Source organism: Elaeis guineensis, chromosome 8 (genome assembly GCF_000442705.2).
Source record: "Elaeis guineensis isolate ETL-2024a chromosome 8, EG11, whole genome shotgun sequence".
Classification (NCBI taxonomy): domain Eukaryota; kingdom Viridiplantae; phylum Streptophyta; class Magnoliopsida; order Arecales; family Arecaceae; genus Elaeis; species Elaeis guineensis.
This window is the reverse complement of record NC_026000.2, coordinates 8,571,976-8,584,732: the sequence shown is the minus strand read 5'-3', so window position 1 is coordinate 8,584,732 and position 12,757 is coordinate 8,571,976. Positions and strand designations below refer to the sequence as shown.

The 12,757-nt window shown below is 38.5% G+C and overlaps 1 protein-coding gene across 2 annotated transcripts; it reads right to left on the bottom strand.

Annotated features, from left to right (window-relative positions):
* Nucleotides 1-2,565: 2,565 nt before the first annotated feature.
* Nucleotides 2,566-12,491, bottom strand: LOC105050405 (GATA transcription factor 20). 2 transcript variants are annotated; one of them, XR_833033.4, is made up of 8 exons: nt 11,318-12,052; nt 11,101-11,187; nt 10,898-11,010; nt 7,116-7,244; nt 6,491-6,596; nt 3,347-3,457; nt 3,030-3,101; nt 2,566-2,869 (listed from the first exon to the last, which is right to left on the bottom strand). XR_833033.4 is itself a non-coding variant. In XM_010930404.4 (7 exons), the coding sequence occupies exons 1-7, from the start codon at nt 11,738-11,740 to the stop codon at nt 2,807-2,809; spliced, it is 993 nt and encodes a 330-aa protein (XP_010928706.1). In that variant the 5' UTR covers nt 11,741-12,491; the 3' UTR covers nt 2,566-2,806. The 2 variants fall into 2 exon arrangements, 1 of the variants encoding a protein (XP_010928706.1); XM_010930404.4 differs by lacking the exon at nt 3,347-3,457 and having other exon boundaries at nt 11,318-12,491.
* Between the last annotated feature and the right edge of the window lie 266 nt (nt 12,492-12,757).

Genomic DNA, 12,757 nt, shown 5'->3' with positions numbered 1-12,757 from the left:
ATATACATAATGATCATTTTTTATTATGGATATTTCTTTTTTGTCAAGTTGAATGGTTAAATTTAGATAATGTGCTTATCTCAAAAATTATTTCTTTTTATATGTTATATCAAGCATTGTGTTTTGTTGACAAAAAATAATATTTTTGTATTTTATATTCATCATAAACCATATTTCTTATTTTGCTATATAATTTAAAGTGCGTAAAATATTCTTTAAAATGATTGAAAAGAATTGTATGTCGTGTTATTTTCCATCCATAATTATAGATATGAACTATGTAGACTTTCAAAGCAATTCAAAGTGCTGGAATAAAGCACATGCATAATATGTGTACAATACTTATGTTAGTAAGATAATATTTAATTATTTTATAAAAAATAGTCATAAACCAAGATGGATATAGTGTTCGACCTTATGTGACTAAGGATAATTTGGAATGATTTGAAAGATGATCTATTGGATATTTAAGTTATCTAAACTATCTAATGTCAGGTTGATTATGAGTCAAACCTATAAAAATTTTCTTTATTCTAATTCCAGTACTATTTAACAGAACTCTCTTTTTTTTTTGATAATATCTCTATAAACAGTTTAGCATCAAAGATAAGATAAGTTAGCTAAATCAAATCATATCAAAGGCTTTCTTACTAAGTGCAACAAAGTTTGCTCCCATATGTCATGATATATTAGGTTAAATAATGACTCGATGAGTTGTGGTATTTAAAAAGTAAATCCAAATTAAATGTACATGATAGATCATGATTGTACTGGGATTCTAAATATAAATATTTAAAATGAATCTATTTAGACATAAAGAGTATCGATATTTATACTATTATATTATAGAAAAAAGAGAAAATATTGGAAGGAAAATACCTTCTCCTTCTCAAAAATCTAGAACAGAGGATTTTTTTTTTTTTCCTGATTTAAAGATCGATGGGGGTATACAAAATACAGGAGCTTTATTTTTCTACATCTTTTTCATTGTGAAAGTGTCATATTAGCCATCACAACATTAAAACAGCCGTTAGTTAAGCCTTAGATTAAGCGGATATATGTTTGGCGCTTTTTCAACTGGCTGGTGCCATGTCTTGGAGCGCTGACTTAACCGATGCCCTGTACCTGACGTTAGCTGTGGAGCACATGCGATGTTTTTGGTGGAATTAAGCTTATAGAAGAATTTCTATGCATGTATTCGAAAACATCATGGCTGGCTGTGTCGCTCGAAGTTTCTCTCTACTCCCATTCCATCAGGATTAGAAGTTAAAATATGGAAAGCCACCTACCATTTGGGATAGATAGGTGAGCAACACTTGGAGAGGAAGGATGATTTAAAGATCGGTGAGTTGAGGATAGGCCTTTGGTCCTAAACCATCTTCTTCAGAGGTCATGGTTCGCTTGAGATTGAGCCTAACTGTTTCAATCTTAGATAGAAAATGTTTGACAGGATACACACTAAGCAAATCTTATGTATCAGAAAGGATTAGGTTTGATACTTGATGATCCATTTGATTCTCCAATGTAATGTTTGCCCCTATCCAATCATAAGATTAACAAGATACACGTATATGCTGTGAAACACGTCCGATACATAAGATGGGCAAACAGTGCGGTAGGGAATAAGCAAATGGTCCAACGGGCATCTGCCCTATCGGGCTCCTGAGGTTGTTGCGTTTATCCATCGGCAGGTGGCATCATCCTTTAACATACCAACAGACCAGGTAACAAAATAATTGGCCAAATCCAATGGCAATATGCCCCTTTCACTATCAAACTGACGTTGAGTTGGATAAAAACAAGTCATATCTAACTTAAGAGGGCCAGATTTTGCCTGAATCAAGTCCGTATGATAAATCTAGTTCATGGTATATGTCCTCATTCCTATTAGTATCCTATATCAATCTCTCAAAACAACCTTAATCTCGCATGCTATTTCCACAATTCCTTTGTCCGAATTTTCTTACCATGCTGTGGTGTAGCTAAAAGATCTTCCAACCTTGGCACTGACTCGCACAACACCGACGGTAGATCAGCTTCACCAAATCACAAATTTACACATGACAGGCAGCTTTCCGTTTTTGGTCTCAGACATGAAGAGTTAGCTGTCGTTTCACCTCCAATGAATTAAAGCACTCAACAAACACCATCACGGCTGGCAAGGGGCCAACCAGATACCACAACCTACAAGAAGAAACTCCAAGGTTGTGCGATACTTGGGCCAAAGTGAATGCTTCGAGGAAAAAACAGACCGCCAGCCCAATTAAGCAAGGATTCCTGGAGAAAAATTGCAATTGAGTACTTACAGTCAGAAGATTTTCTGACTGGTATCTGTGCCTTTCAAGAAAATTATCAGGCATTTCCATTAGTCCTTAATGGTGCAATCCTGAAAGTTATGCAAGCTAATAATTTCAAGGCTTTATTCTATATTAAACAAGGTACCATATGATACCCTTGGTGAAATATGACCATAGGATGGCAATCCGCGGAGTTTATGAATGGAATTACAGATTCAGTACATCAGTTTTCAACTGGAGATAAACACAGTGAAGGTTCACATATCAGTTTGACTAAATTAGACATGGGACTGCGGCTCTTCCCATGACAATTAAATTGCAGTAATGGTAGCAGTCTCGAAAATCACCAAAAAGAAAGAGAAAAATCTTTATCTAATACTTTAATAATATGGTACATACATGTATGATAATATTCTACGCTCTTGAGAAACCATTCGGGGACGAGTTCCCCACTACATGTTCAACTCTCCCTTCGGGAAGCCCTAATACCAAACGCACAGGACCTCCCATTATGAGTCATGGCCATTGGCAGCGATCACAAGGGGTTGTGCAGCTCCTGATTCAGCAGAATTCTGGAGAGGGAAAAAAGCCAGTTCAGATAAATGAAACAGGAAAATCAAACTAATTCAAGAATATAGAATGAGTGATTCTGAAAATAGGGAGCATGTCAAACAGAGAGGACTACAGAAAAAAAATAAATTTGCTCTCTTATAGTGACCATAAACAGCTTACCCCTTCTTTTGGTTCTGTTAAGGCATTTGGAATGGCTGAAGGTGGATTTTTCGAAAGATCCCTCATTGTTCCCTGCAGGTCCCAAAAAGTGCATAAGTTATACACCCAAACTAAACATAGTTATAAACAGCCAATGACTACATAATGTAGTTTAGTCTAGCATACAGAAAAATTTAGGTCACCCCGCTATGACACTCAAAAGTAATGGTAATCCTTCATTTAAAAGATTTGAAATTTTGAAAATGGGCTAGCCAGACGTTTGTCAACTGGAAATAGGGAAACCAATCCCAAGCAGGCAAAAAAGGCCTTACACCTACCTATAACAGCATCAATTTATCCAGAACCTGTCAGATGCCAGCTGCTACATAAACTATCCAGAAGGAGAAAGATGTCATAGAATACTTCTGAATCCTTGTAGACGAAGAATCCTGCTTTTACGGGAAAGAACATCAATCTAACAAAAATCTCTAAGATTCTAGTATCACCGAGTAGTCTTCAGCTATCAATGACCCACTTACGCAGCGCATATAAGAAACTGGATATGTATTTTAAGAAACATTGGAGGGACATTTATGAAACATAGATGGCCTTGACAGGTTTCTGCAAATTTGAATTTCAAGGGAACAATTAAGCTGTAAGACATGTTTCTTATTTTAGTTACAATATGCCATGTTTGAGCATTATGGTCATGGATTTGACAGATTTGTGCTTTTCTTTTTTAAACAAGTAATATTATTTCATAAGAAACATCTCATTTCTCAGTTCTCACCTGGTAATATTTGACAAAGCACATACTGACCCTACAATTGCAAGTCTCAATCCAACAAGATATCCATGGATCTCTAAGAAAGCTGCAGCACGATCCATGTGCACCACATATTAATTCTTTTTTTTTTCTTAATTTGTAAGGAAAGAGCACTATGTATCAACTCAAAAAAGATATTTGTGGTTACATAATGTTGAACTAGAAAAGAAGGCTGCCAATACTGCAAAAGCAAAACTGACAAGACACTCATAAACAACACCATATAGAGGGAACCAACAGGATGGCTTCTATACTGAGAATATCAGATGCAGTCGTGCAAGAACTGATTGAACAGCACATACAAGCTTCCTAAAAAATAAATTTTCACATTCACTGCCATAACCTACATGACAAGATTGGAATGGCTTTTTAGGTTTTGTCTTAAGTTCCTCACTTGCCTAAAGTTGTACTAGCCAAGAATTGGTACTTTGAGGGTTCATGTTAGGTTGCCATCTGGCCTTGAAGACCTCCTCAATCCTTCAATGGAGCCCTCTTGATTTAAAGTTGTGCCCCATAGCTGACCCATTTGATGGAAATGGCTTAGATGATGATGACAATGATAATGAAAATGACAACTCCAAATAATATTATCATACTGAAGAGTGAAGACATATTACATCTAACAGCAATATGCATGTCTTGCTCATAACTCTGACCATCATACAACTTAATTTATAAGCAAGGCATATATGACAATAATTTCAACCAACCAACTGAACAACCTGTGAACATCTAAGTTGTGCACCTCTTTTATCCTACATGTAATGCAAGTGATACATGTTAATAACTTACATTTTTCAAAAGGACCATACGAATTCAATAAGTGATGACAACTTCCACAAACTTGGCATATGATATGATAAAAGCCCCGATCACCTTAACAAGCAATCATGGTATATGCACAGCTAGGAATTACCCATCGGAAAACCAAAACAAATAATATCCTATATCACCGCCTGCTATCTCCACATTAGAGTTAGAAACTTGCTGGGTCAGGTCAGGCCATTGCCTTGCAATCCCTGAAAGGAAAAAAGTGCTCTGCACCAAGCTTAAGCTCAGCAATAGCATACTAGGTCCAACCAAAGCCTGATTAGAGCTCAAATCTGAGTGCAGCTCGAAGCTAATTGGGTTCAACCCAAATCAAGCCTAAGCAAGCCCAAACCTGAATTGAGCCTAATCCAGCTGGAGAGCATGGAAGTGGAGAAAGACAAGAGTGAGGAAGGTAGAGGAGGGAAGGAGGGGAAGAGGGTTAGAGTTAGTGTTTTAAAAGAGCGGGGGGTATAGGAGTTGGAGGTCGCAGGGAGGTGGTAAAGGTAAGAGGGTGAAGGAGAGAAGGAAGAGTGTTAAGAAGAAGAGGGAGGTCAGGAAGGAGAAGAGGAAGAGGAAGGTGGATGGAGTGGATAAAGAGGAAGGAGTAATGGGAGCAGTGGGAGAATAGAAGAAAGGTGGTAGAGGAGTGACAATTCTCAAAGGGGGTGAAGAGGAAGGTAAACAGTGGAGGGGGAAGACAGGGTGGAGGAGAAGGAAACAGGGGAGGCGGCAAGGGTGGCTAGAGATGGGGATGGGTGTGGGAGGAGGGGTTATGAATAGGCATGGGGGTATGAGGTGAGGAAATTGGGCATGCTACAAAGGTGGGGGATGAGGAAACTATGGCACGTCAAGGATCAGGTGTTACAAAATGAGAACATGGGCGTAGGTAAGGGTCTAGGTCCGGCTTTAGGTTGGAGGGTGGACTTGGGCTTTGAGTTGGAGGAGGAAGGTAAACAGTGGAGGGGGAAGACAGGGTGGAGGAGAAGGAAACAGGGGAGGCGGCAAGGGTGGCTAGGGATGGGGATGGGTGTGGGAGGAGGGGTTAAGAATAGGCATGGGGGTATGAGGTGAGGAAATTGGGCATGCTACAGAGGTGGGGGATGAGGAAACTATAGCATGTCAAGGATCAGGTGTTACAAAATGAGAACATGGGCCTAGGTAAGGGTCAATGTCCGGCTTTAGGTTGGGGGGTGGACTTGGGCTTTGAGTTGGGCTTCAGAGTCAATCTTTGAGCTGGGATTCCAACTCGGACTTGGGTTTCAGGCTGGCCTCGAGTTGTGCCAAGCTTTGCCTTGAAACCAGCCTTGATACTCTTTTAGACTTTGGATGCCATGATTAGCCCCAAACCCATAGCCTTTTAGGCCAAGCCCAAAGCACATCTCGAATCCAACCTAGCGCAGCCCATTTTTAGCCCTACGTCATATTCTTATAGTTGGCTTATGATAATATCAAATCAAAGCAGATCCCAGAAAAATCTTCCCCAAACTATTCTTCTCCTTCATTTTTTTTCAAAGATTGACTACAATGCATGCCTTAATAATAAAGATGCCCTGAATAATCTAGCAACGCTCTATCCAAATGAAGCATAAAATGCTTTATGTAAATTCAGCTTGAACTCCAGTTATAAAAAAACAATACATGGGTTTATAAGTAAAACACTTAGTAACAGTATATGCCAATCCAAAAGCTGGTCTTGAAGATGCACTCAAAAGCTCTTTCTACATATGGCAACAATAAAAAGATCTAAAGGAAACATAGTAACATTTAAGCAAATAGGAAAATAGGAAGCCAACTTTAAAATAATTACACAGCCAAACAAACATAGAACAAAGTTCAGGATATCAACCTTATTTGCCCACACTAGCCCACATGCATTGCATAAGGTCCTGGGTCCCTCAGGTCCACGGCGCATCATTGGTGTAGATTTTGCACTAATGCCACAATGATGGCATCTGATTATGTTGAAAAACGTCAAGATCAGATCTCGAAAGAATAACACTGGTTTTGATGCACTAAATCAAAAGAAATAGCAATTAAAGTATCCCCATGCTCAGAAATCATATCAAAACAATCCATGCACATATAACCCAAAGGTAAATATAAGAATTCAAGTACATAAAACATCTGTTTAATTAAAAAAATAAAGAAGTCATTAAAAAAGTTCAAAACAGAAGGGACCGTAAATCAGGATGGCATTTCATAAGCAGGAGATGAAATGTCATCCAATAGCAAGATTTACATCAGATGTGCTTGCATGGTCTAGCCTAGCATCCTCAAGCAAACAGATTACTGTTGAGTTCTCTTCATCGATGGATGCTTGCCCAAGGAAGCTCACAGTCACAAATACAACAGAATTCTGGTATCTGTCCAAGTATAAACATATACCTCCTAGTTTTTCCTATATCCATGATGCCGAGCACTTTAACTGAAGAATATTCTAGTCAAAGATGCAGGATTTGTCAAAAGCTTACGCTGATGCTGCTGGTGGCCGATTCTCTGGTGAACCCCATTGTTGGGTGGTATCCCAACTGGTAATGCCAGATGATGAATCTTCAGGCTTCGGTTTGGACGATATGAATTGACCCTTGTTTCGTTGCATTCTGTAATCAATAAGAAAAAGAAGCTTTCAAAATAGGAAGCGAATGGTAATATCAAAAGCATGCCCAAGCTTTCACAATAGAAAATGAATAGTAATATCAAAGGCTGCAAAAAGCATGCCCAGTGCACTTATTTATGTAATAGCAAGAAAATGTAAAGCCAAACTATCCCCTAAAAGAATCAAGAGTTTTTGATGTAATAAGGCATGAACAATAGTAGAATATAATTGCTAGCAGAAGAGCAAAAAGAGAACTAAAAAAATAAATCTGTAATATCAACAGGCCTTGTGAAAAAGGGTCAAAATCAGTGCACATTGATCTTTTCAGAAATAACCAAATGAGTGATTTACTTTGATTGTGATGTCAAATGTTGGTAACTATGATGGGATATAAATCATTAGTTTCTGAAGAAGATCAGGCATTAAGTTCAGTGTCCTTTTGGCATTTCTTTTTTCTGCATCCCGCAAAAAAGTTTTAACCATTTTTCTAACAAACTCTTTTCATCACGTCACGATTAAAAGTTAGATTTCTCTGACAACCATTATTTCTAGCATCATATATCCATGATTGCTTGAGAAGTTCCACTTATCAACTTCTTCATGCAAAAATCGAATCCATTGCATAAGATCATAAGATTAGCAAAGGTCAACAAACCTAACAACATGAGAAGACACATCAAGACATCAACTTATTCAATAAGTACATCTAGTAAAAAATGACTACGACAAAAAAAGAAAAGTTCGCACAAAAGCAGGCATCTTTAACAGAACCTACTGCAACAAAAAAGCAAGAAACATTGCATACCACATGATCTGCTGAATTCAACTATCCAAAGACGTGGATTCATCATGCTAGAACAGGAGTATTCCTAAGAAAAGTTTTTAGGGTCATAACATTTCAGAATTTTGTATGATGCAGGAATTTTTTTAACTTGCAGTTTTCCTAAGCATGCTTTCAGGCATACAAAGGTAGATTAGATATTTCATTTTTATTTATATATCTTTTAGACCTCATAATAGGATTCCTGGTCAAACTATGTTTCCTGTTCAAAATCAAATTCCTGGATAAATTAGGACCCACTGATGATCTTTTTTTTTCTTATTCAAATATCTTCAAGCAATCAAGCTTCTAACTTTATTTTTCTTATAATTTTTGGATTTATTTTAACGGCAATCTTTTTAATAAGTTTCCAAATCCCTTATATTTGTGTCTAGAAATTATACCTGTAAAGTTTGGTTTGTGAAGGTTTTGAAGCATATGGGAACATGTTTCAGCTGTATTCATGGCTGTCAATAAAGAGCTTGATAGAAATCCAATTTTTGCGAGCTAAGATTTGATTATCTTTAGTTAGAAGTGCAAGAATAGTTCTTATCTTGTAATCAAGTTCATATAAGAATGAAATCAGCAATTTAAAATTTTCCCCCCTCTTAGTTGAGTGTTACTGATGAAATGTCAATATTTTTATCTGGCAAAGTAAATCCATGAAAGTATCTCCTTTAGAAACTAGCAAAAAGGTAATTTCCAAAAGAAACAGTGATAAAACTTCTAGAGTAAGTAAAACTATTGCAATTTCAGTAGTTAGAATTATTGGAATTTCAGCATCTTTGAGCAATCATATTCCAGAACAATATCAACATATCGATAACCAAGAATGTGAAGCATTGATAAACGAAGGTAGAAAATGGCACAGAAAATGAAAGGTGTTCAGGGAAACAATGCAGCCTGTTAGATGAAGGGTTATGAAAATGGATAACAGGACCCATTAGGACTAGAGTGAAATGGTGCCCAAAAGACACAACATAGAGGTATATGGTTTATCATTGCAGCAAGTGTAATGCAAACAGATTCAGTGCTAATTCATGCATATCTTTACTATGTGTTGTTCCTTTCTTTTACACCAACCAAACTTAGAACCCAAGGCTCCAAGGCTGAAAACAAGGCAATCCAACCTCGGCTATTTGGCCACGGCTCAATTATATCAGAACTATTTACAAATCTTGGTTCAGGCTTCAGCTAACTCACCTGCAGCGATTCCCAGATCAGTGGGGCAAGCAAACCAGACAAATGTAGGTTGTGCTTTGCAAGCCAGCCATTTTCTTGGTTGAAGTTGTTTATACACCAAGCCTTAAATGTCACTGGAGCTTCACATATTTTCTACTCAGCGAAGTATGAAACAGATACCTATCAAGCCTAACAAGTTCATGAACATCTCAGTGCAATTTGCAGTGCTAGGGCCAAATCTTGTATGAAATGGCCAGTGTCTCTAATATATCGAAAGGGAAGGCCAATTGTTAAGAGAAGATTATTTTTGCTCAGCTGACCCTTCTTTTAATCTCACCACTGTTTGTCAGAGCTTTGTGTGCAATTAGAACCTGTATATGCAAATCTGTAAGCAGATCCTTCCAAATCCTACCAATAGACTCCATGAATATCAACCAACCAATTAATGTAACCTAATTATTTTCCATGTTAACCTTGGCCAAGTATACAATTTTAAAATTTTGGAATTATGATATACTCTCATGAAACAAAGAACTCCCAAAGATAATTTCCATCTAAGTCAAAAGCCAAATCCACTCATTCCTAAATACTCCTTGTTTGTCCCTAATTTCCCAGATTTTTCTTGAAAAACTTTGACAATATCACCTAAAACTCTTAAAAAAACTAAAAAATTTTTATAGACCCTTGTCCTACAAACCCTCCCAAATGTTAGAAGCCTCAATACCTCTATGCTATCAAGACCATAGATTTGCTAAACCATCTATCCAGAGATATGATATAATATAAATAAGAAATTTTGATGCATCTTATAATTTTTTAACATGTTTTTTTCCAACTAATTGCACATCAACCCACATCCTTCTCCATCTTCTTCTTCTTTTTTTTTTTTGATTTTTGGAGGGGGGTGCTGGAGGCATGCGTGGGTGCATGTGTTTTCTTCCTTCAATATTGTCAAAAATTCTATCAAGTCTCCTAATGAAGACATGAAAGATCAAGATAAACATGTGGGGTATTGGGTCTTGCAATTTTTGCCTCACAAAGTTGAGGGTTTGCATCAAAGTGCCACTTCGACACTTTATCAAAATTTTTGAGACCTAAATTCTAGCTTAACCACAAGATGCATGTGATGGTGATTTAAAAGATGATGACCCACAATCTTTATCTCGCATCAATCTGAAGTCAGACATGTAAAAGTATGAGATTCCCAATAACTAGCAAAAAGTTTAAAAAGCACTGAGAGGTTTGTGCTGTATTTGTCCTTATTCTTGACAATCACTTGTTCAGCAAATGCCAACCATCATTCTCCTCCATCAAAGCTCCAAACAGCATATATGTTTATATATGACATCATTATATCAAGACATGTTCTTCGAAATAATAAAATGCTACTAGCTGTTTAACATATTTATTGACAGCTATTGCAGATAGATGCCTTCTCATAATCTTATTTCATAATCAAATTGTTAGTCAATCACTTACTAGTAAATAATTGGTAAACCAAATATTATATCACAGGCTCGGTATCAATAGGTACCTGATTGCAGATGAAAAATTTTCATTCATAATCGTAAATCTCAGCTTATGAAGATCTTACATGATGGACAAATACCTACAAAACGAAAGCAGTGCTGATATCAGATGATACGTCCTCATACCTTAGGGCAACCTCTTTGCGAACATTGTATCGTATTTTCTTGTCAAAGTTCCGCTCTTTCCTCTTCTCACGAAACCTCATCAATGATGCAACTCTGTGAGGAAAATTTATGCGCTGGGAAACATGGAAAGCAAAAACTGGCAATCAAGAACTCTGAAAGGATTGGCAGTATAAAAATGATAAGCTTGTCGAAGAAATAAATACCCTGTTATGTATATGGGAAGATGATGGAAAAGAATTTAAAGCCGTGTTCATCTCACGCCCCCCAAGTAACAGGAGCACGGCCTGAACCTGAATTTTTTATACAAACAGGAAGTCAGGAGATGGCGTGGGATATCAAAAGTGTACCCAATTTGGAAATGCTTGATGTTTAGAAACAAAAAAGATGAGTTTAGAATATCAAATGTTGTAAAAATGTCACCTTTTCGGGGGAGACGGAGTCGAAGACATAGACCTCACCCTGGAACGAAAGTGTGAGCTGGTTGCCACCGACTTGAGGGGCGATCGCCGCTTGAGGATCCCCTAGATTGCCTGGATCAGCCTCCCCATCCGCCTCCATCGCCTCGCCGTCCACGGCCACATCCCGATCCTCCTCCATCCCATGTCCGCCTCCGACGCCACCGCCGTGGTGCTCCGCCTCCTCGTACCGCTGAAGAGCCTGCGTGTCGGCGGCGGCGATTAAATGCGACTCTCCGCCGCCCCCACGGCCACCGTCGATCTGCACCGGCATCGCCACCACCGGGAGGACCTGGTGGGCGGCCGCCGGCTTATGGATGTAGTAGCCCGAGAAGCGGCCGCAGGCCGCCGGCTTCACGTCCACTGGTGGATTAGGGTTTTCGCTCATCCCTAAATCTCTCTATCTTCCGTCTCGATGCCTCCCCCAATTTAGAAACTATGGTAGAAAAAATGCACAAAAAATCGACAAAAAGACAGAAGACTGACTCAAAAAAGTAGGACCATTGGTGGACCTTTTTGTATATTTGGAGATGGACTGATTCCTTGGAGATCAAAAGACCGAAGCAATCCTTCTCCAAATCGCATCCGATCGAAGGATTCCGGATAGGGTTTGAAGAAAAAAGAGCTGCAGAACCCCTAGATTCGGCGATGCGCGATCGGTTCCCGTAATCGGCGATCAGGGAATCCAATAATTAGAGAGAGACGGGGGGGGTGGGGGCGGGGGGCATGAGAATATCATACGAAGGTGTGCTTATAAAAATTTGTATGCGGTCGATATAATCCACCGTTCCATTTCCTGAAACCAGATCTTAATTACTTGCCCACCTGTAGGAAATATCAAATAGCTCAGATAAGGTTGACGCATAGAAATTTATACGCGTAGTAGCAGATCTCCCGTCCATGGACTTTATACAATGATCTAAACCGATCACTTTGGCGAGGGTCCTCCTCTCGCTCATTTAAGTGAGCATGTGGAGATCTGGGTAACCATGGACGCCAGATCTGATGTCCCGCATAAGACTATATTAGCAATCTATAGGGACATCCTCATATAAGTTTTGACACGAAATCATGACGTCACCATTCGTAATCGTAGAATCTGACCTGGAACCATGCGTGGTTGCTAGCATTAGAAATTTAAATACGGAACATCTCCTTAGCTGGGAAATCTTTTGATAGAGTTAGTCCAGTCTAGACCACCCCCCCCCCCCCCCCCAAAAACAAAAGAAAAAAAAAACTACTACTACATTATTTCAACAATTTCGGCCGTCGGTTTGGTCAATCGTCTACTCGAATTAAGTTTTCACTTGAAATTTGAAAATTTTCCTTTCATTCCCACACCATTTGTTCCCAGCGAAGGAAAAAATGACATTTTGATTCCCATAAGGCCCAAGAATTTATCGAA